Below are 25,178 nucleotides of genomic sequence, written 5' to 3'. Positions count from 1 at the left end.
TCAGACAAGCCCTTTAAGGATAGAAAGTCGGTCATACACATTCAATAGCTCGTTCAGCCAACATTTATTTCACCCGAATCCACCATAAACATGAACAATCTGCTTGGCCGATCGTGCATGTTTATTTCAATGGAGAGTGGTAAATAAGCCACAGCCAGATACATCTGACATCCGCTTATCTCCTGTGGGAAAAAAGCATTGGGCGTGTTGAAATCCAGCATCTAACCTAGGGGGAAGTTTGGCCGATTTATCTAATGTGTACGGCCAGATTAATTTTGAGCTGTGCACCAACTTTCAAGTTAAGTATTTTCTTGTCCATGCCCACAAACTATAAAGTTATATTACTACATTTTAGATTAAATGAATTCGACTGAATTCAAATTTATATTTGGTTTACATTAGCTGTATTATATAAACTTCTAGATTCTCAAACTTTATTCAAATTTTTATGAGAAAAGGGAAGAATAGTGTAGACTGCATAAAAAGAGGATTTTAATAAATTGTTAAATCTTAGTTATTGCTTTTGGCTACTTAACCAACACACAGTTTGACAAGGCCTTACTAGGTCACCTTAAAGGAACACTTAACTAAGAAATGAGTTGTAAAAGTAAACAGGAGATATATTTTCCCACACGGTTTGTCAGTCTGCAGGATTTCTACATGTTCCTGTAAAAAATTCTGCAGAGAACACAGGGATTAGTCTCCTGCAAAATTGTTACATTTTCTCTCAAAAATATTTTTGTCCTACTTAGAGCAGTGGGGGGGGGGGGGTAGGGTAGGGTTGTCACGATACCAGAATCTTGGCTTACTTCCTACAGTATTGCGATTCTCGATACCAAAATGATATTTTGCCTTCCACTTTCAGATGTGAGGCACATGGTGTTATCAATTTTGAACCTCCAAGTACGTCACATTAATAGTAATTAACCCCATCATGTAGCTCAGTCATAATGGGCAACATTGCGTTCGAGGAGGTGCATGATGGATTAACTACTATTAATGTGAGGCAGATGGAGGTTCAAAATTCTTAACACCATGTGCCTAACATTAATAATAAATGACCTCATCATTTCCCTCACATAATGGCAACATTTGGGTCAACCCTTAGGGACACGGCCAATTTTGGCCTTGAGGACAAAACAATTTATTTTTATTTTTTCCTCTTTGCATCCTGGCGCTTAAAACTATTTCCTTTTTTGCTCAACATAGCTGTATGATACTATTGCAGGATGAGTTGTACTTAATGAATGTGCCATTTTTTGGTACACACACACTATATGTATTTAATTATTGTAAAAAATGTGCCTAGTGTTTGTTTGTTTTTTTTTTACAGATTTTATTTAACACCTTTTTTTTTTTTTTAAATGAAAGTTTATTTTTTAACTTTAATGTACTGGCATATATCTATATTCCAGTACATTAGCCTATGTACTGATAGTACATAGACAGTTGTTAGGACATATCTAAGTATGTCCTAACAGAAAATATTGTCAGACAGCCCTAGGGTCCTTCATTGGACACTGGGCTGTCTTGTCCATATAGGGTATGTCCCTCGATCGCGTCACAGGCATTTCCTGTGATGCAATCATAGGGGATCTTCATCTCATTTGCCCTTTGAATGCTGTAGTCAGCTTTGATTGCGGCATTCAAGGGGGTAACATCGGAGATCCGATCTTACTGTGGCCTCGCGATCAGCATGATGTGATGAGGCCGACGCTGCACAAATGAGCGCCAGCACTGAAGACCGAGAACATGGGGGTACTGTGTCTTCAGGGCTGGCATAGGCCACTCATTACTGCAGAACCGGCCGCATTACATCTTGCTAGTGACTAAATTCATGTATTACAATACTAAGCTGTGTGGCAGCACAGCATCGAAATAGTACTGATATTTCGATGAATCGTGCAACCCTAGTGGGGGGAGACTCTTGATCAAGCCAGCAGTCTTACATCAACAGAGAACAGTGAGAAGGAGGGGAGACCTGGCTGATCTCCAGGGAAAAAAAAAGAAAAAAAGATTTCTTCATAACATAATCCGCTGTAATTGTAATATGAAATAAATGTGTTGGCATGTTTTATTTTTTTTGTGGATTTTTTTTGTTTTGCGTTGCTTTAATGGTCCATTCATATGGTGCGATCACATCGCAGTTTTGTAGTCCAGTGCAGTTTTTTTTTTTAAGCCAAACACCGAACGGATTCCAAACATGGGGAGACATCAGTCTTTACTTTATATTTTTCTTTCCTTTTGGATCCACTTGTGGTTTTGGCTTAAAAAAAAAACGGCACAAAAATCGGCATGTGTGATTCCTGCTTAATTCAAGAGTTTGGAGCAGACGGGTTGGCTCTACAAACAGTTAGAAATACATACTTGCCATAATTTGGATAATACAACTAACTACAAATAAATAATATAGCTTCACATTTTTATTGGAACTTTTGTGCATACATTTGCATTTCTGCAGTTTAGTGGATGAGTACCTTCCATACAGAACAACCAATGAAACAAATCGATATCTATAAACATTGTCATTTCCTTCCAAGACAAAGCTGTGCAACCGCCTATGGTCTGGTAAGTAAATCTCTGTATTTGAAACACATACAGACTTTATTGTCATAATGTTCTAATATAGCAGATTGTTCATTTCAAATTCTAGGACAATACCACGTTGACGAATGTAGACTCAGCACAATCTAAGCCCAGCACAACATCGCATGGACAAGCAAGAGCTCAGGACAACATAACACAGATGACGGATGCCACAGGACATGGTGACACTGACAACTGCTGCCACAGGACCGGGTGACACTGACAACTGCTACCACAGGAAAACTGCACACCAACACCTGCTGCCCCAAAAAACCATGACACAATTGCAGCCCCAAGGAATATGGAACACTGACAACTGCAGACCCCAAAGACAAAGCCACATATAGGACTGCAGACCCAAAGACAAAGCCACATATAGGACTGCAGACCCAAAGACAAAGCCACATATAGGACTGCAGACCCAAAGACAAAGCCACATATAGGACTGCAGACCCAAAAACAAAGCCACATATAGGACTGCAGACCCAAAGACAAAGCCACATACAGGACTGCAGGACCAGACAAAGCCACATACAGGACTGCAGACCCAAAGACAAAGCCACATACAGGACTGCAGACCCAAAGAAAATGCTATACTGACAATGGCCTAAAAGCACACTGACAATTTCATCCCAATACAACAGCAGACTCGCAGGTTTCAGTTACTAGACTACCACAATCTGCAATTTATCATCATCATGCAAAGACTTACACTACTTCTATAAAATGCAAACGTGCCATTTTTTGTTTTCAATAGTAATGTTCAGTAATGTACTTCAGGACGATATTTAAAAGGGGCACTAAACCTAATGCCTCAAATATTTATTTACATATCTCTGCAGCTCAATGCAATCTATTGCTCCCTGCTATGAGCCATTTCAGGCTGGGAAGAGGCTGATCTTCAATGTGATTATTGATGACAACTCCATAGGGGCATTTAGTAATACAGGTCCTTCTCAATGAATTAGAATATCATGAACAATCTTATATAGTTCAGTAATTCAATTCAAAAAGTGAGACTCATATATTATATAGATTCATTACACACAGAGTGATCTATTTCCAGCATTTTTTTCTTTTAATGTTGATGATTATGGCAAACAGCTCATGAAAACACAAAATTTAGTCTCTCAGAAAATTACATTATTATATAAATCAAATTTCAAAAATGATTTTTAAAACCGAAATGTTGGCCTACTGAAAAGTATGGCCAGTATATACCCTCAATAATTGGTCGGGGCTCTTTTTTCATGAATTACTGCATCAATGCGGCGTGGCATGGAGGCGATCAGCCTGTGGCACTGCTGAGGTGTTATGGAAGCCAAGATTGCTTTGATAGCGGCCTTCAGCTCGTCTGCATTGTTGTGTCTGGTGTCTCTCATCTTCCTCTTGACCATACCACATAGATTCTCTATGGAGTTTAGGACAGGTGAGTTTGCTGGCCAATCAAGCGCAGTGATACTGTGGTTATTAAACCAGGTATTGGTACTTTTGGCAGTTGCCAAGTCCCACAGGAAAATTAAATCAGCATCTCCATAAAGCTTGTCAGCAGAGGGAAACATGAAGTGCTCTAAAATTTCCTGGTAGACGGCTGCGTTGACTCTGGACTTAATATAACACAGTGGACCAACACCAGCAGATGACATGGCTCCCCAAACCATCACTGACTGTGGAAACTTCACACTGGACCGCAAGCAACTTGGATTGATGCCTCTCCACTCTTCCTCCAGACTCTGGGACCTTGATTTCCAAACAAAATGCAAAATTGACTTTCATCTGAAAACAGGACTTTGGACCAATGAGTAACAGACCAGTCCTTTTTCTCCTTAGCCCAGGTAAGACCCTTCTGACATTGTCTCAGAGTCATGAGTGGCTTGACACAAAGAATGCGACAGGTGTAGCCCCTGTCCTGGATACGTCTGTGTGTGTTGGCTCTTGAAGCACTGACTCCAGCTGCAGTCCATTCCTTGTGAATCTCCCCCAGATTCTTGAATGGCCTTTTCTTGACAATCCTTTCAAGGCTGCGGTTATCCCTGTTGCGTGTGCACCTATTCTACCACACTTTTTCCTTTCTCTCAACTTCCCATTAATATGCTTGGATACAGCACTCTGCTAAAGAAGCTGGCTGTTCACAATGTCCTTCTGTGGTTTACCCTCCTTGTGGAGGGAGTCAATAACGGTCTTTCGGACGACTGTCAAGTCAGCAGTCTTCCCCATGATTGCGTAGCCTACTGAACCAGACTGTTAGACCATTTAAAGGTTTAGGAAACCTTTGCATGTGTTTTGTGTTGATTACCGGATTAGAGTGTGGCACCATGAGTCTACAATCTTGATTTTACCCAATATTCTAATTTTCTGAGACTAAATTTGGGGTTTTCATTAACTATTAGCCATAATCTTCAACATTAAAAGAAAAAAAGCTAGAAATAGATCACTCTGTGTGTAATGACTCTGTAGAATATATGAGCTTCACTTTTTGAATTGAATTACTGAAATAAATTAACTTTTTGATGATGTTCTAATTCATTGAGAAAGACCTGTATATTGGTGCATTTTTATATATTATATATACAATGCATACGGAAAGTCTTCGGACCTTTTAATTTTTTCACATTTTGTTATGTTGAGGCCTTGTGCTAAAATAAAAAGGTTTTCCCCATCATTCTGCACTCACACCCCATAATGACAAAGTGAATGCAGAATGTTAGTTCTCTGCTAATTTATTGAAAGGGAAAAACTAAAATATTGCATTGACATAAGTATTCAGACCTATTACTCAGTATTTAGTTGAAGCACATTTGGCAGTGATAACATCCTCCAGTCTTCTTGGGTATGATGCCACAAGATTTGCACACCTGGATTTAGGGATATTCCGCCATTCTTCTCTACAGATCCTCTCAAGCTCTGCCAGGTTGGATGTGGATTGTCAGTGGACAGCCATTTTCAGGTCTCTTCAGAGATGTTCGATTGGGTTCAAGTTGAGGCTCTGGCTGGGCCACTTAAGGACATTCACAGAGTTGTCCCTAAGCCACTCCTGTGTTGTCTTGGTTGTGTGCTTAGGGTCAATGTCTTGTTGGAAGGTGAGCCTTCGGCCCAGTCGGAGGTCCAGAGCACTCTGACTCAGGTTTTCATTAAGAATATCCCTGTACTTTGCTCCATTCATCTTTTCCTCAACCCAGACCAGTCTCCCTGTCCACCACCATGCTTCACTGTAGGGATGGTATTGAGAAGGTGATGAGCAGTGCCTCATTTCTTCCAAACATAACGCTTAGAATTGAGGTAAAAAGACATGGTTTTGTTCCCGAGACCCCAACACATCGCTTCATCATGCTATCTCTATATTAGATACCTTCTCACAATATTCTGGTTTAAAGGCCAATTGGCAAAAATCAGCCATACTGTACACTGCCTTAGCAGTAGTTAACAAATTTAAATATTTAGGCATTACTATAGTTCTTAGCCATGTTGATACAAGTCCGAAAGTATTGTTCCACTACTGTCCCTCGTAGGGTTCAGATTAAAACTATAGTCCAAACTGCCATTATCAGCGTCAGGACACATTAATTTAATTAAAATGGTCAGGCAACTTAAATGCCTATATATATATTAAAACATATACCTGTCAAGGCCCCTATGTCCTTTTTTCGCTCACTTAATTGTTTACTTATTAAATTTGTTTGGGGTCATATTTCATGCGTTCTATATGCTTTTCACAGTAACAAAAACATAATAAAAATCATTGGAATGAAATTTGTTTGGGGTTCCTCCCGTTCAAAACTCAAATTCACTACATTACAACGACCCAAAATGGATAGTGGAATGGCTCTTTCAGACATGCATATGTACTACCTAGCAGGCCAGCTTCGTGGTATGAGAGACTGGCTGGTGGAACCCCCGGCATCTGTTACCAATTATTATTTGGCCTCCCTGGTGGCAGGCAGGAGCCTTATTAGCTTTTTGGAATATCATACCTTTACAAGTAGGCCAGTATTACTTCCCATGCACGTCGTGGACTTGGAGGTTGGGCAAAGATCTAAACGCCTTTTACAGTATAAAGACACCCTTCCTGAACTGGCCTTATGGCATAACCCAACTCTATCCTCCTTACAGACTATTCCGTACCCACAATTCTGGAAAGACTTGGGTGTGACGACGGTGGATGACACATTTCGGAATGGCACCACGTTTCTCACTTTTCTACAGCTACAAGAGATTTACCAGCTCCCGCATTTGCAATGGTATAGGTACCTTCAGCTCAGACATGCCGTGCAAACCCAGTTCCAGTCTACAGAGACTACCATTTCGAAATACCCCCAATAGGTATTTTAAAATCACAAGCACCTAAAGGCTTAATCTGAGAGTTATACACCCACCCACGGTCAGCCAAAGTTGCTTCAACTCCACTGCCAGTATTCGATAAATGGCTGTCTCAAATCCCGGATCTTTCCCTTGACGATACGTCTGATATGCTTAGTTCCCATTTGACTGTATCTCCCTTGATTAATAATAGATTCATTCAGTTATATTTTGTGCACCAGGCTTATCTTACTCCCATTAGATTATTCCGTATGGGCAGAATCCCCACTTCTACATGTCACAGGTGTTATCGTTTGGAGGCAGATTTCTGGCACTTCGCATGGACACGGGTATTCTCTGTCCTGACTTGCCTAATATACCTTCCTATATCGAATGAGCCAAAAATAGCACTATTTGGCATTTTAGTCGATGAACATTGGACACATTACACACGCATATTCCTACAAGAATCTTTATTATTAGCCAGGAAAACAATGCATTGAATGGCAGATAGGCCACCATCAATAGTGGCGTGGAAGTCTCTGAAATGCCTGGTGTATCAACTTCCAGGATGTCCAGATAAATTCTATAAAATATGGGACCCCTGGCTGAACTCTACGGATACTGTTGACTCCCATGATGCGTAATCTACACATTGTGATTTGTCTTTGAGCAATGGACCTTTTGGTTTTGGTTTGTTAAATAATAATCTACTTATTATTATCATTACAGGTTCTTGATGTGATCCGAGTGACATAGACATTTGATTAGGTTGTTGACAACAGTTTGTATCTTTGTGTTTTTTTCTTTTCACTTTTCTTATTTTTCTTTCCCTTAATTTCGGTTTTGTACATTTACAATTGTAATGCTGACAATATAATTACATTTATAGATGTAAGTACAGATACCTTACACTACTTTCTCAAATGTACAATTGATGTTTTTGTGTATTTTTGTTACTTCTGTTTGCAACATGGTAAATAAAACAAATTTTCAAAAATAGAATAGAGGTAAAAGAAATTCAATCTTGGTTTCATCAGACCACAGAATCTTGTTTCTCAGTCTGAGAGTCCTTTAGGTGCTTTTTTGCAAACTCCAGGTGGGCATTCATGTGTCTTTTACCGAGGAGAGGCTTCTTCCTGGCCACTCTGCTATAAAGCCCAGATTGGTGGAGGGCTGCAGTGATGGTTGACTTTCTTGAAGTTTCTCCCATCTGCACAGAGGATCTTTGGAGCTCAGCCAGAGTGACCGTTGGGTTCTTGATCACCTCTCTTACCAAGGCCGCCCTTCCCCAATTAGTTCGGTGGGGCGGCCAGCTCTAGGAAGAGTCCTGGTTGTTCCAAACTTCTTCCATTTAAGAATAATGGAGGCCACTGTGCTCTTGGGAACTTTCAGTAAAGCTGAATTTTTTTGTACCTTTCTCCAGATCTGTGCTTCCACACAATCCTATCTCTGAGCTCTACAGGCAGTTCTTTCCTCCTCATGGCTCGGTTTTTGGTCCGATATGCATTGTCAGGTATGAGACCTTATATGGACAGGGGTGTGTCTTTCAAAATAATGTCCAATCAAATGAACTTACCACAGGTGGACTCCAATCAAGGTGTAGAAACATTTCAAAGATGATCTAGAGAAATGGGAGGCCCCCAGAGCTAAATATCAAGTGTCAGAGCAAAGGGTCCGAATACTTATGTCCATGCAAAAGAAGTTTTTCATTTTTAATAAATTTGCAACAATTTCTAAAATTCTGTTTTTAATTTGTCATTATAGGGTATTGAGTGCAGAATGATGGAGAAAAGCTTGAATTTTTTTTATTTTAGCACTAGGCCTCAACAAAACAATGTGAAAAAGCAAAAGGGTCTGAAGACTTTCCGAATGCAGTGTGTGTGTGTGTGTGTGTGTGTGTGTGTGTGTGTGTGTGTGTGTGTGTGTGTGTTATATATAACTTATATCTATCCATCACACACACATATATATATATACATATATATATATTATATATGCACATATATATACATATACACAAACAACGAAATGATCGAAGCACTCAAAAGTAGTTTAAAAAATGAATGTGGTTTATTGACCCAGGTGAAGTGCTACGTTTTAGTCCTCTCCACACACAGGACTTTTCTCAAGAGTGGAGAAGGACTGAAACGTAGCATTTGACATGGGTCAATAAACCACATTCATTTTTAAAACTACCTTTGAGTGCTGTGATCATTTTGTGGTTTGTATATCTAAAGGACCTTGTGGATTATGGTTAAGTTCGCATAGCAACTTATGCTTTATCTTTTTGAAGTGCTGCTTTTTTGTACCTACTATATATATATATATATATATATATATATATATATATATATATATATATATATATATATATATACATACATACATACATACATACACACATATACTCACACAAACCCATACACTGCATTTCAATAAAACATTTCTGTATTTTAGGTTTAGTGCTCCTTTAAGAATGAAATCCGTGTTTAGACTAATCTAGTACAAGTTTGTGTTGGAGAGGAATGGAATGATTTTCTTTCTAATGTTAGGGAAAAAGGAATGGTGGAAAGGAAATGTAACATAACATGACAGTGTTCTAATCCCCATTCTACATCTTTTAGCAAAAGGACCCACCACCGCTGCGATCACACCACAGAGTGACATATGCATGAACACAAGCTGTAACATTGAGATATTACCTGGTATGTGATGAGGCATCACTGAGGCTGTAGGCGCTGTTTTCTCTTGTTAATGGCTTGGAGCCTATGGGGACTTTAGTGTGATTCTCCATAGTGACAGGAGATTCCCTTTTCCCATCCAATGCGTGAGGGTCTCTGTCACAAGTTCTATCAGATATTAACCCCACATCACTGACACTGTGCCACAGAGGTGCTACTTTATCTTTCGGAGGACCGGAGCGTGGAGATGTGGCCGAAGCCCCAGGAATGGCAGAATTGACATGGTTAGTGCCATATGACGTGGTGTCAATTCCACTGTCAGCAGATGTTCCTTGTATGTATGTATAGCTGGAAAGCTCGGACTCCAGCCGTTCCCCACTGTCATACCACTTCTCTTCACTGTGGGCACTGGACGCATTGCTGGAAAGTGTATTGGTGCTTGAATGGCTGGAGTAATGGCTGTCAGACTGTAAATAAAGGCATTTTTGCATCTAACATTAGAGAAGCGGTTAAATATTTAATGGCGTAAAAATAGGTTAAAAAGGGTTATCCCCATCACAGACATTTATTGCATATCCACAGGACTCCCTTAAAGGCTATGTACACCTTTGATGGCTTTTTTTTTTCTAAGCAGATCAGTCAGTGTGATTAGTGCAACTTAATTAGTTTTTATTAAAAATTCGTCTTCTCTATACAGAACAGCTGCATCGTTCGCTATTCACTGAATCCGTTAGTCCCGTGGACCTGACTGTTTCAGTGTCGGCGGGCCCTGCGTGTCTCGGATATGCAGGATCTGCCGGTAATCTATCACATCTAAGTTATGAACTTAGATGTGAAAGTTTAGAGTTGGATCCTGCCAACACTGAACCCTTCAGGTTCGCGGGACTGACTGATTCAGTGAATAGCGAACGATACAGCTGTTCTGTATAGAGAATACATATTTAGAGTCTGACCGCCATACAGAACTAATTAAGTTATACTAAATCACACCGACTGTTTTTTTTTTTAAAAAAGCCCTCAAAGATGTACATAGCCTTTAAGCTCTGCTGAGGTGTCCGTAGTTTTGGCGTGAAAAATAGCGCTGCATGCAGTGCTATTTTTCCTGTCAAACTTGACAATCTGCAACGGAGCCTCCAAACAGATCCTCTAACGCAGATGTGAACATACAGTATATTGGATTGTTAAGTCTTCCACGTTTACTGAGAGGTTTAGGTTTTCTGAATTTAATACAGGTCTGTTCTTCATTATTCATTAAGAATTTTACCAATGAAAATTAGAAATTATTAAATTAAATGTAGTTGTATAAAGAAGGTTTAACAAACCTGTCCCTGTTTGTGTGGGGATAGATGAAGTACTGGATCTTGTCGTATAAGTCTTCCTGTAGGGCTGTCTCTGTATGACGGATGTACCTTAGACACAGCAGGCATGTGGCATGTTGGCTCTGTAAAACAGACCTTTTTAAACCTTTATCTCCAAGCATATTAACCCCTTAAGGACGCAGCCTAGTTTGGGCCTTAAGGCTCAGAGCCCATTTTTCAAATCTGACATATTTCACTTTATGTGGTAATAACGTCGGAATGCTTAAACCTATCCAAGCGATTCTGAGATTGTTTTCTCGTGACACTTTGGGCTTCATGTTCGTGGTAAAATTTGGTCGATATATTCAGTCTTTATTTGTGAAAAATTGCAAAATTTTGAGAAAATTTACAAAAAATAGCATTTTTCAGAATTTAAATGCATCTGCTTGAAAAACAGACGGTTATACCACCCAAAATAGTTACTAGTTCACATTTCCCATATGTCTACTTTTGATTGGCATCGTTTTTTGAACATTCTTTTATTTTTCTTGGACGTTACAAGGCTTAGAACATAAACAGCAATTTCTCATATTCTTAAGAAAATTTCAAAAGCCTTTTTTTGAAGGTGCCAGTTCAGTTCTGAAGTGGATTTGAGGGGACTATGTGTTAGAAACCCCCATAAAACACCCCATTTTAAAAACTAGACCCCTCAAAGTATTCAAAACAGCATATAGAAAGTTTTTTAACCCTTCAGGCATTTCACAGGAATTAAAGCAAAGTGGAAATTAAATTTGCAAATTTCATTTTTTCTGCTGAATTTCAATTTTATTCAATTTTTTTTTAGTAACAGAGAAGGTTTTACCAGAGAAACACTACTAAATATGTATTGTCCAGATTCTGCAGTTTTTAGAAATGTCCCACATGTGGCCCTACTGCGCTCGTGGACTAAAACACAAGCCCTAGAAGCAAAGAAGCACCTAGTGCATTTTGAGGCCTCTTTTTTATTAGAATATATTTTAGGCAGCATGCCAGGTTTGAAGAGGCGTTGAGGTATCAAAACAATGGAAACCCACCAGAAGTGACCCCATTTTGGAAATTACACCCCTCAAGGAATTCATTTATGGTTTTTGTTATCATTTTGACCGCACAGTTTTTTCACAGCACCTATTTGAATTGGGCTGTGAAATGAAAAAAATGATATTTTTTCCAATAAAATGTCATTTTTGATCAAATTTTCTTATTTTCACAGGGAACAACATACCCCATTTTGTTGCCCAATTTGTCCTTAGTGCGGCAATACCCCATTTGTGGTGATAAACTGCCGTTTGGGCCCATGGGAGGGCTCAGAAGGAAAGGAGCGCTATGTGTTTGTTGGAGTCCAGATTTTGCTGGATTGGTTTTCGGGTGCCATGTCGCATTTGCAGAGCCCCAGAGGTATCAAAGCAATGGAAACCCACCAGAAGTGACCCCATTTTGGAAACTACACCCCTCAAGGAATTCATTTATGGTTTTTGTTATCATTTTGACCGCACAGGTTTTTCACAGCACCTATTTGAATTGGGCTGTGAAATGAAAAAAATTATATTTTTTCCAATAAGATGTCATTTTTGATCAAAATTTCTTATTTTCACAGGGAACAACATACCCCATTTTGTTGCCCAATTTGTCCTTAGTGCGGCAATACCCCATTTGTGGTGATAAACTGCCGTTTGGGCCCATGGGAGGGCTCAGACGGAAAGGAGCGCTATGTGTTTGTTGGAGTCCAGATTTTGCTGGATTGGTTTTCGGGTGCCATGTTGCATTTGCAGAGCCCCAGAGGTATCAAAGCAATGGAAACCCACCAGAAGTGACCCCATTTTGGAAACTACACCCCTCAAGGAATTCATTTATGGTTTTTGTTATCATTTTGACCGCACATTTTTTTCACAGCACCTATTTGAATTGGGCTGTGAAATGAAAAAAATTATATTTTTTCCAATAAGATGTCATTTTTGATCAAAATTTCTTATTTTCACAGGGAACAACATACCCCATTTTGTTGCCCAATTTGTCCTTAGTGCGGCAATACCCCATTTGTGGTGATAAACTGCCCTTTGGGCCCATGGGAGGGCTCAGAAGGAAAGGACCACCATTTGGCCTACTGGAGCTTTTCTGGTGCTAAGTCATGTGTGCAGAAGCCCCTGAGGTACCAGTACAGTTGAAACCCCCGAGAAGTGACCCCATTTTAAAAACTACACCCCTTAAGACATTCATCTAGAGGTGTAGTGAGCATTTTGACCCCACAGGTACTGTGTAAAAGATAATGCGCAGCAGATGGTGCAGTGTGAGATTTGCAATTTTATATATGTATATGCCATTTCAGTGTCCAATATAGTGTGCCCAGCATGCGCCACCGGAGATATACACCCCTTAAATTGTAATGTGGGTTCTCCTGGGTACGACAATACCCTACATGTGGCTGTTATCAGCTGCCTGGGCATACGGCAGGGCTCAGAAGGGAAAGATGAGGGGGGTAAGCTGTGCGGAGTGCATCAGGGTAAATTGAAAATCAAGGGATGTATGATACATTTTAAAACAATCTTTTATACAGAGCCCTGGTTTTTCGGGACACGTGTCACATTGGTATATTGTGTTCTTCCTTATCCCCCTCTTATAGCAGACTCTGCACCTCTTTTGACTCTTTCCCTTTCCACCGGTTTGGGGACCTTCTCCTGGAAAGTGTTGCCCTGGTACGATGCGCCCCCCCTTCCTGGTCCCTAAAGATTAGATCTTGAAATTCCAGGAAAGTTCCCCTCTGGCCTGCACATCGACGTAGCACATACGCATTGTACAAAGCCATCTGTATGATGTGCCCGGCCAGCTTCTTATACCTCACCGCATGGCGCTGTAGGGCTTCAGGACTTGATTTGACAAGTCCATCCCTCCCATGTACCTATTGTAGTCCAGGATGCAGTCTGGTTTGGGGGTGGCCTTTCCTTCATATATCCTAAACCTGTAGGTATACCCTGATGCACTCTCGCAGCTTATACATCTTCACGCCATACCTTGCCCTCTTACCCGGCAGGTACTGGCGGAATTGAACCCTCCCTTTAAAATGTACCAGGGACTCATCAATAGAAATACACTTCTCGGGGGTGTATGCTTGGGAAAACCGGGCACTGGAACGGTCTAATAGGGGTCTCCGTTTATACAAACGGTCAAAACTGGGGTCATCTATAATGTAAGAAGCGAAGTATTGCCTCATTTATTTATTTTTTTAGGTTCCAGTTCATTTCTGAAGTTGCTTTGAGGGGCCCATATATTAGAAACCCCTATCAAACACCCCATTTTAGAAACTAGACCCCTCAAAGTATTCACAACAGCATTTAGAAAGTTTATGAACCCTTTAGGTGTTTCACAGAAATTTAGAGCAAAGTAGAGGTGACATTTACTCTTTTTATACCATTTTTTTTATAACACAAAAGGATTTATCAGAGAAACGCAACTCAATACTTATTGCCCAGATTCTGCAGTTTAGAGAAATATCCCACATGTGGCCCTCGGGCGGTAATGGACTGAAGCACCGGCCTCCGAAGCAAAGGAGCACCTAGCGGATTTTGAGCCCTCTTTTTTATTAGGCACCATGTCCGGTTTGAAGAGGTCTTGTGGTGCCAAAACATTGGAAACCCCCCAAAAGTGACCCCAATTTGGAAACTAGACCCCTTGAGGAATCCATTGTAGTTTTCATGGGGTGCATGCGGCTTTTTGATCAGTTTTTATTCCATTTTTAGGTGGCGTGGTGACTAATAAACAGCAATTCTACTATTGTTTTTGTATACTTTTTTTTTTACAGCGTTCACCGTGCGCTATAAATGATATATTAACTTTATTCTGCGGGGCGATACGATCACGGCGATACCAGATGTTTATAGTTTTTTTTTATGTCTTATGGCGTTTGCACAATAAAATACGTTTTGTAAACAATCATTCACTTTTTGTGTTACCTTATTCTAAGAGCCATAACGTTTTTATTTTTCAATCAATAAAGCCGTGCGAGGACTTATTTTTTGCGTAACGAACTGTAGTTTCCATCAGTACCATTTTTAGGTACATGCGACTTTTTGATCTCTTTTTATTCCATTTTTTGGGAGGTGAAGTGACCAAACAATTGTGATTGTGGTACGGTTTATTAATATTTTTTTTTACGGCGTTCACCGTGCGGGATAAATAACAAAATAATTTTGTAGTTCAGGCCGTTACGGACGCGGCGATACCAATTATGTATAGTTTATTTGTTTGTTTATATATTTTTATTAATAATAAAGGCCTGATAAGGGAAAAAGTGGGACTTTTACTTTTATTACTTTTAAAACTTTTATTTTCTTATTTTTACACATCTTTTTTTAACTTTTTTTTTACTTTATTACTTTGTCCCACTAGGGGACATGAGGGCAGGAGGCCCTGATCGCTATTCTAATACACTGCACTACATGCGTAGTGCAGTGTATTAGAACTGTCAGCTACTCACTGACAGCAAGCATAGTGGGTCCTGACGTTGTCAGGACCCACTAGGCTTCCGTCTATGGCATAGCCGGACGCCATTGTTTGGTGTCCGGTTGCCATAGTCACCATCGCCGGCCGCTATCGCGTAGCAGGCCGGCGATGGCAGCTTAACCCCTAAAAAGCCGCGATCTCTATAGAACGCGGCTTTTAAGGGGTTAATCAGCGGGGACACAGCGATCGGTCCCCGCTGTAGGAGCTGTGACAGCTGCTGAACAAGACAGCAGCGTCACAGCTCCTGTATGTGTCGGGAGGACGGCCGAAACGGCCGTTACTCCCGAGACGTACTATTACGGCATGGAGCGCGAACGATACAGCTGCCATGACGTAATAGTACGTCAAGGAGCGGGAAGGGGTTAAGAAAGCTGCAAATATTGTATTAGTAGTCAGTTTACGCATTGCCGATTCAGTTCATTCTCCATTACATCTTTATAAAACGCTCTAGTAAAGTCGGTATGCGGAGGATGCCCAGGAGAAGGGACTAAACTCTGCTATGAAACGGTTTTAATGGATAGTAGTAATGTTTTCTTTACAAAATTACCAGTTAAAGGATCTTTATCTTAACTACAGCAGCATTAAATTTGCACTGAGCACACAATTTAGCTATCCAGATGGAGGCATAAAAGCTCCGAAAGTCCTAAAGGACTTAGATAATTAATGACTCCATCGTCATCCTTCACCCTCAGCAGTTCATATCAAGGTAGATCCAATATGGGCAATTTTATGTTGATTCGGCTTAAACAGCATCTTGTTATGCTGCCTTATTAAGAGATGTCCAAAAATAAACGGTTCTTATGCCTCTGGCGTTGGCTTTTGATATTTCACAAATGGCTAAAACCGGCTTTCCTGGAGCAATCTGTTTTTGTTTTGCTATTCTCCTCAATGGTCAGCTGATCACAGGGTGTGCTGCTACTGGGACACCCAACAATTAGCTCTTATGTGCAGGGGGAACATGGCAGCAATTCCGCTGCAGCTCCACCCCAGGGAAAATGAAGTATTGCAGTTTGCCAGTAGGCTGTCTGTTTAATGTCGGTACGTGGGAGGTCCTCCAGGGCATCAGCCGCCCTGATCTTGCAAGACCCCCACACTTCAAATAAATAGAATACAATTTGTTTTCTTAGCCAAACAATCCACCGGTGCATTGTCAAAAAAAATCATCCCTACATTTTCCGGCTTTAGGTTGACACCCACTTTGTTTGTATCATTCAGTCACAACAAACACATTTTTATACTACAGGAGAAAAAAAAAATCTGTCTTGGAAAATGAATTGATTGTTATCTTAGTAGAAACAAAACATCTGTGATAAAAAAAACACATTCTGTCCCTCTTAGAAATTACGGAGCAGTTTAATTGCTGCTTTGCCATGTTGAAATGCGCATATACACGAGCTGAACAGATGGCTTGACATCCCAGAAATGGCCAAGGCTGAATTTACGTTACTAAGCAACTCCAGATCTCATGGAATTAATGTCACTTTCTCAAGATGGTTTTGCATGATCTTTTCTTCTTAGCAACAAAATGACTATTTTGTTGTAGATGAGTAAACTATGGTGCGGCGAGTATATAGCGTAGGCCCAAGCGCCAGCAGCTGAATACAGGAGCCATTGACATGCAATCTATATACTTGCAATGAAGAGCTGCAGGACTGTCGGGATGTGTTGATATGACAATCTCTCTCCTGTCTTTATTGTCAGAATACAGGAGCAATACAATTTGCCTGCTTCTCTGCTAGCAGGGAATTTTGCCTAATAACCTGTTCTATATATCAAGTATAAGACTAGGGCTTCTTGGTGAAACGCTGTTGCATTGCTGCGATTCTCAAGTAACCTCAGTGTTTCCATATGAGGGAAAAAGATGCGCAACTTTTCTCCCCCATAAGGACGCATTAAGGGCTTGTCCACACGTAGCGGGTGTATTTTCCGTCTAGAATTGCGGAGGGAAAATACACAGCACGATTTAACAAATCCCATCCACATGTGTCTATATTCCGAGCAGATACTGATCTGCGGTGTGTATATATCGGACCGCAGCATGTCAAACCCTGCTGTGGAAAGTGGACAGGATTGCTGCATTTTTCAGAGATGTCTTCATCTCCTGGCATTGTGAAAAACGCCATCTCCTGGCATTGTGAAAAACGCCATCTCCTGGCATTGTGAAAAACGCCATCTCCTGGCATTGTGAAAAACGCCATCTCCTGGCATTGTGAAAAACGCCATCTCCTGGCATTGTGAAAAACGCCATCTCCTGGCATTGTGAAAAACGCCATCTCCTGGCATTGTGAAAAACACCATCTCCTGGCATTGTGAAAAACGCAGCAAAATATGCACAATTTTCTGCAGTCAAAACCGCAGGAAATAGTGTTTTTGCCGCAGCAGAAAGCCTGCTACTTTCAACGGAATTGCAGCAGAAATTTTCTGCAGCAATTCCATTACGTGTGGACAAGCCCTAAGGCTGTAATAATGCTGCAATTCTAACGCAAACCATGGGAAAGCCCTAGCCTTGAACAACAGACCGTCGATCATTTTGCCAAGGCTATGCTGTATCCAAATACTGTCATTTTATCTGTTTTTTCTTTCCTAAACAGTTGATACATTGTACTACTTTAACAGGACAATGACAAAGCCACAGTTCTTGTAGTGTTGGGGACACACGTAGCGGCCGTGATGTTGACGAATACCAAATCGGTGTTAACATCTGCGCGTTATAAAGGTCAACAGCAGTTTAAACCTGCAAAAAAAGCGCAGACATTAACAATCATTAAAAGACCTTGACCAATAGCATTAGAACTGCATGGCAGCTCAGTGTCTGGCCACTCGGTGGCCACTACACGTGTCCGTCCCATAATGGTAAAACCTGGGCATTTCTCACGTGGTTTCCATCTTCTTTGTTATTTATTAGGTCTGAGACCGCTTAACCCTCCAAAGTAGATTTTGGAATATACAACAACACGATCTCAGGTGGCCCCAATATACATATATTGTTTTCTTTTTGTTTAAGGAGAGCAGAAAGTAACACTTCTGTGCAAAACTAACTCCTGTGAGCTCCTGATGAGGTGGGTTTCATAAAGCACAAGCTACAAAGACTGTAGAACAACAAAGGAGCAATCTATGTACGCAATGCAGTTCTACACCGCTGCTGCATTAATACTGCTAATATTTTACTTGCACTGACGGCTTAATTGTGTAATGCAATAGAAATGTAAATCTGATAGAAAAACATGTTACCATGGACTGAACTCATGCAGTATTTACATGTACACAAGTATTTTAAAAAAGAAGATGGTCTCATTTTAGCAACTAGACAATTTTCTAATGATGGCCGTATATACACATTAGATGGTTCTATAAGTATTGCACACAGAAAAACTAAACCACGGTCATATGTGCAAATGAAAAATGCCAACATGGAAAAATGCCCACATTTAAAGCACCATAGATACTTCTAATACCAGATAACCATGTAGCTATCCTTTCATCTTCCATGTATGAGAATGAATAGTTATCAGGACTAGGACAAAGGGGAAGGCGCCGCCTCACAGCGCGACCTAACGGAGCGGAAATTTCAAATTGTGTGTATATATATATATATATATATATATATATATATATACATACATACATATATACACACACACACACACACACACACACACACATTCATACAGTACATACATGTATATATATACATATACACATATTTATACATATACACACATATTTATACATATACACACATACATTTGAAACCTATGACAGAGCCCTAACAATCTTTCAGTTGGATCAGGCACAGGACATCAGCATATAAGTATAATAATTACTATACAAAAGTGGCCTGTGCAGGAAGAGAGCTTTAAGGGCACTATTACATTGCTGATAAGCACTGCGGGTTATGCATTGCCAGGCTGCAGATGGCCTTCAGGTCCCCACTCATGGCCAACATCCGGCGTGAATACCACGTATGAGTCCCAACATGTTTGTTGAATGAGGCTCAAGGGATCCAGAGTGGAGAGGCGAGTAAACACGTATTTATTTATTTATTTGTTCAATGAGAATAAGGGGGGCGGGAGAGAGTCACATCGGGGGGGGGGGGGGGGGGAATAAGAAAAGGGGGGTAAGGCACGGCCCTCTACCTTGCTACGCCCCACAGACTGAGATCTATGGCAGCCAGGACCTGGCATATATTTTGTAAAGGATCTGCCAGGCACAGCTTCGGGGTTAACTCCCTTAATTAATCAGTCAGCACCTGAATCTACATCCCTGAGACTGACTCCAGCTTCCACCACTCAGGCTGGCAGGCTTAGGAGTGGGAGAGCCTATCGCAGCCTGGCCAGACTCAGCTAGCTCCCGCCCTCTGTCTATTTATACCTGCATTTCCTGTTCCTCCTTGCTTGTTATTCTTTTTCGTGTGGTTTCCTGGCCCAGCTACAGCTCCTTCTATTTTGTTCCTGCTCCATACAGACCCTGGCTTACTGACTACTCTTCTGCTCTTCGTTTGGTACCTCGCACACTCCTGGCTTGACTCGGCTCGTTCACCACTCTGGTTGCTCACGGTGTTGCCGTGGGCAACTGCCCCTTTCCCTTGCTTGTTTTCCCTTGTATGTTTGTCGTGCACTTACTGAGTGCAGGGACCGCCGCCCAGTTGTACCCCGTCGCCTAGGGCGGGTCGTTGCAAGTAGGCAGGGACAGAGTGGCGGGTAGATTAGGGCTCACTTGTCCGTTTCCCTACCCCCCGGTCATTACATATTTCCACTATAATTTACACCAGTTGCGCAAATTCTAATGAATTTGTTAGGGCCGCCATGACCCCGTCACCTATTGTTAAGCCATCCCCAATTTTCCAAAATTGTGACTGTAGGACTACTTTTCTACGCCAAAAAGTTAGCATAAAAAGGTTAATAAATCCCCCCCCCCATCTGAAAGCTCTGACTGTTCAGGTAGCAAACACCACAGAGATTTGTACACACTTCACATTACATGCTGCTCCAATAACACTGCACTGCCGGGACGTTTGAATCACACAGAGCTCCATGTGGGCATTTTTCAGTGTAGGTAATTTACTGTGTGGGCATTTTTCATATGACAATGGGGTATTTTCTGTGCGTAATTCTCATATGGGCTTTTTTTCATGTGTGTTTTTTCTGGATACCACGTCAGATAGCGGTCAGCTGCATGCTCGTTCAGCCAATAGCTACTGCTATAAATACGCACACGGAGATCAGCCGAGCACGCACATTTATTTCAGTAGAGTAAGGTAATAAGGCGCTACCACACAACTCTGGCAGTGATAGCCTCCTGGAGGAATCAAGGGATGGACTGCCCCATACACATTAGATTGTAAACCAATGGTTTCGGCAGGGTCTGCCTTAATTTATGCTGCTGTATATGGGCAGATTAAGCGTGTTTGCTTTAGGGCGATTTCAGACAGCGTTTTTGGTAAAACAGCACAGTTTTTGATGGTCTTTCTTTTCGTGTGTGTGTGTGTGTGTGCAAAAGTAAGGTAGGTGTGTGTGTGTGTGTGTGTGTGTGTGTGGGTGTGTGTGTGTGTGTGTGTGTGTGTGTGCGCAAAAGTAAGGTAGGTGTATGCGTGTGTGTGTGTGTGTGTGTGTGTGCGTGTGCGTGTGTGTGTCTATCCTTAGGTGTGTTTTCCACTGGTCATCTGTCGTGATCATCACAAATTCCACCACAGCTAAGGAGTTCTTCAAGCAAACCTTCATCTTATTTTTTTGGGTGAACTGCAATTTAACCATTGTCCAATTATGTCTACATGCACATCTTCCCATAATGACAAATACCAAAGACACCAAAAGTCTCCATGATCCAGAAGCTAGTAAACATTGGAGTCACAATTTAGGTGCAGGGGATGAGAAGATGTGCAACTGCTGACCATCTTACACATTTAGTAGAAAAAAAAAGGATACTTCCCACCTAAATGTGACAATATGAGAGCACATATCCTCTCTCAGTAGGAGTGGTGATAAGATGAAGATGATTTCATGCATCACCCTCCCTCCCCGGGTCACAGGAAGCTGTACAGGGGGTGAGAGATGACAGTAACAGGCTGCAATCTTTCTTCCTGCTCTCAGTAACAGCTCCTCCTCCCCCCCCTACACACACACAGAACAAGGAAGTAAGGGCCTTTTGACATCAGCGTTCGCTTTCCACTGATGGGTTCCGTCTGAGCTTTTCGTCAGAGGAAACCCATCAACGGAAGGACAAACGTAATCTCCGTTCCGTAAGGCTTCTGTTTTCTTTCTACAGAATCAATAGCGCAGTCTACTACGCTATTGATTCCGTTAAAACAGAACCGTTACGGAATGGAAACAAACGCAAACCATTAGTGATGGAAGAATTACCATTGATATCAATGGTAATGCAAACGGAAGCTATGGTTTACATTTGCCTTTCCGTTCATGGGTTCCTCCGACTGAAAACTCAGAGGGAACACATCAACGGAAAGCGAACGCCGATGTGAACACACCCTAAAACTTTTCATCCTGCTCCCTGAATATTGCACCTAGAGATTGGAGATTGGTATCAAAATCTAGGGTTGATGCATTATAGACATGTTCATCTCCAAGAAGGGGAATACTAATAAGATCAAGTTTCAGACAGTCACTCTGCTGCAAGACAAACAAAAAAAATGTATGACACAAAGAAAGAAATATTTGCTTAATGTACGTCTAGTACTAGACAAATACCTATTTGATCATTCACATGGTCATCAATCCTCTGCCAGTTGGGTGTAGACTTTCCACTGGCTACAAGGTCACCCTGCGTATTCTGTCTGTCAATAGATGCTGGTGATCTTCGACCAACTCCAAACCTGTTTGAAGAAAAACAAGCTCACCATTATAAATCTACACATTGGCCATATTCATTACCAATAACACACTTGCTGCATTTTCTTTTGCAAGGTAAAAGGTTTGAAGACTTTGGTCTGTGAATCTCTCAAAATAAATTTTGAAAAGTTCAAATCAATCTTCTGTATTCTTGATAGTCGAGGTACAGGTGATTTGCTATTCTAGTCATTTTGTTTTAAGGCTATGTACACCATGGCAACCAACTTGTTACTGCTCCAATACAACCAAAATTTATTTTAAAAAAACAACTTTGCATATGAAAAATTCTTAATCAAGGCTATTGTTTTGTGGCTACAGCGCCCTTGTAGGCCTGTGTGTCTTTATTTGTAATAGTTTGTTTGTAGTCTGTAACCATCGGGACACATAGATAAGTATAGGAGCAGTAGACACAAAACGATAGGATAGTTTTAATCAAGACCATTTGCAAAGCCTTGTTATTTGCTTATTGGTTGCAAAAGTAGGCACGTAGCTACTGCCCCAGTCTCATCCGTGATCCATGAAAAGATAAGACATGTTCTATCCTCCCATTGATCGGAGAGTCGGGTCAGTTTTCACGAACCTGATACACCCACGGAAGTGAATGGGTCCATGAAAACTATCAGGTGCCGATAGTGGCACTCGGTCGTGTGCAATGGGACTTAGTCCCATCTTATAAAGTGATGACATATCACTAGGATATTATATAACCTTATGATCGGTGGAGGTCCAACCTGTGGGGCCCACATCGATCCCGAGAATGTAAGGGCCAAAGCATTGATTTAGCACCGTATTCCCTTTACTGTTTTTTCCTGCACAAAAGGTGCTCCTGCACACCTACTGGGAACTGCAATGTGTCCTCATTCAATCAAATGGGGATGGCTTCAATTCCCTGCAGTCAGGTGTCGGGGAGCACCACTGTGCAGGGACAACTTAGAAGGGGACGCGGCACTAAATTAGTGCTGTAGCCTCTTCATACCCAGAGGTCACAGCCCCAAAAATCATAAAATGACGGCATATCCTAGAGATATGTCATCACTATAGAAGGTGGGAATGGCCCTTTAACATTTCACACTGTATGTATTTAGAAGCTTGAAATACTGTATCATGAATAATTTAGGTTCTGAAGTTTCCCAACCATTCGACTCTACAGTCCCTTGCATGAGGCTCCATAGCGGTTTATAAATGCAAACACACGACCTCCATACAACAAGGTCCCTCAGATGCTTAATACTGCATTGAAACAAAGTAAATTGAATTTGTTCGGTTAATTTATAAACCGTATAGAACCCCTTTAGCCGGTTTTATATAAGTGTAATATAGGTGAATTTTTTAATAAAATATGTCCGCCATATTATCTTCCATCCCTCTGTAGCTCGGCGCCATTAAAGGAATAAAGGATTGTTTTATTAGTAGATTTAATAGGGCTTTATTTGACTCATAAAATACGTTCAGCTTATGTGCTGGAAGCTTTCCTGGCAAATACGCCAAACGTATATGAAAAACGTGATGTGAAGAGAGCCCTACCTACATTCGATTCACTAGGACACTGCCTTTAAGTTCTAAGATTTTACAAAAACTGTAGAGTAAGACATTGAACAGAAACATTGCACAATGGAGAAAAAAAAAAAGTTGAATATTTTGGGTTGCGATAAATTTGGAAATACATGAAAAGAAGCTTCTGGTGCAGAGAGTTTGGTTGAATGTGAATTCTTTGTACATGAATGTTTTCTGTCTATTTCAGTGATTCACATGCTGAGCCTTCTGGAAAGAATACACAAATGTCTGCTCTGCGCATTATCAACCTCGAAGGCAATCAACGCCAACACCGGTGTAGAACAGCGAGTGGCTGGCAAGTGATAAATCATTATCAAGAAGGACAACACGTTTCTTCTGCACACCTGGCTTTGACACTCTGGTCATTAGGGAAGAGGGGACACTGCAGCGATCCGCTTTGTCCTCACACATTTACAGTCCGTGAGTCTTTCCTTCTCTCAGGTCACTGAACATTGTTTACATGAACGGCGCCTCCTTTGTCATACAAAATTTAGTCAATAGTTTAGACAAAAATAGACTATATATGTTTTCTAAATTACTGTATTCACTTTTAGGGCCCCAGTTATCGTACGCTCTACTCGCTTGTTTTTGTATACCTTTTGTATGATTATTGACCTTTGCACTGGTTTGTATTTTATTTCATATATAAAATCTTTAATAAAAAAGATTAAAAATACAATTTCCAAGTAGGAAATCTTACAGCAGTAAATTTGCCATATACATTTTTATACCCCTTTGTTTAGCTGGCATACCCTTAGAGCTGGGCAATTAATCGAAAAAAACAAACGAAAAAGGAACTTTAGCGGGATATTAAATGACATCATCTTGCACCTTTAGGCTTTTTTTTTAAAAAAAATCCCCGGTTTAAACTGTATCTGCATCTTTAGGATGCAGATACAGTTGAATTCAATGGTAGGTCGGGGGCATTAGACTGTGAGGGGGCATTATACTGTGTGGAGGGCAGTTATAGGGGCATTATACTGTGTGGGGGCATCTATGGGGGCATTATACTGTGTGGAGGGCAGTTATAGGGGCATTATAATGTGTGGGGGCAGCTATTGGGGCGCAGTATACTGTGTGGGGGCAGTGTCAGGGGTATATTACATACAGCAGGCTCAGGGGATTAATATTAATTCAATGGCGTAGCATGAAAAATATGGGTGTGGCCTAAATAATAATTCATTAATCGTAATCGAGGTTACATATCCAATTAATCGTGCTTTTTATTTAGGTCATAATCGCCCAGACCTACATACCCTCATGTTCTCCTCCAGCATGGGGCAAATCATTACAGGAAACCACACTTGCTTCTTGGTTTCCTTATTTACTATAAATGTTGCGGCATCACGCATTCGGGATCTGTACCACACATTTAGGCCTTG

At 41.0% G+C, this 25,178-nt stretch overlaps 1 protein-coding gene and 1 long non-coding RNA gene across 6 annotated transcripts in view; one reads left to right on the top strand and one right to left on the bottom strand.

Annotated features, from left to right (window-relative positions):
* LOC142664759 (uncharacterized) overlaps positions 1 to 2,561 on the top strand; it is a 66,724-nt gene extending 64,163 nt beyond the window's left edge. The window contains exon 3 of the long non-coding RNA XR_012851366.1: positions 2,462 to 2,561. This is a non-coding gene — a long non-coding RNA (uncharacterized LOC142664759). The remainder of the gene's footprint in view (positions 1 to 2,461) is intronic.
* SIPA1L1 (signal induced proliferation associated 1 like 1) overlaps positions 1 to 25,178 on the bottom strand; it is a 233,883-nt gene that overhangs the window by 31,027 nt on the left and 177,678 nt on the right. For all 5 annotated transcript variants that reach the window (XM_075844069.1, XM_075844064.1, XM_075844065.1 and 2 more), the window contains 3 exons: positions 22,102 to 22,226; positions 10,889 to 11,007; positions 9,588 to 10,033 (listed from right to left, as the gene is read on the bottom strand). In XM_075844069.1, the coding sequence (XP_075700184.1) occupies positions 9,588 to 10,033; positions 10,889 to 11,007; positions 22,102 to 22,226 (690 nt within the window). The remainder of the gene's footprint in view (positions 1 to 9,587; positions 10,034 to 10,888; positions 11,008 to 22,101; positions 22,227 to 25,178) is intronic.

Source organism: Rhinoderma darwinii, chromosome 12, assembly GCF_050947455.1.
Source record: "Rhinoderma darwinii isolate aRhiDar2 chromosome 12, aRhiDar2.hap1, whole genome shotgun sequence".
Taxonomy (NCBI): domain Eukaryota; kingdom Metazoa; phylum Chordata; class Amphibia; order Anura; family Rhinodermatidae; genus Rhinoderma; species Rhinoderma darwinii.
This window is presented reverse-complemented; position numbering and strand designations above follow the sequence as displayed.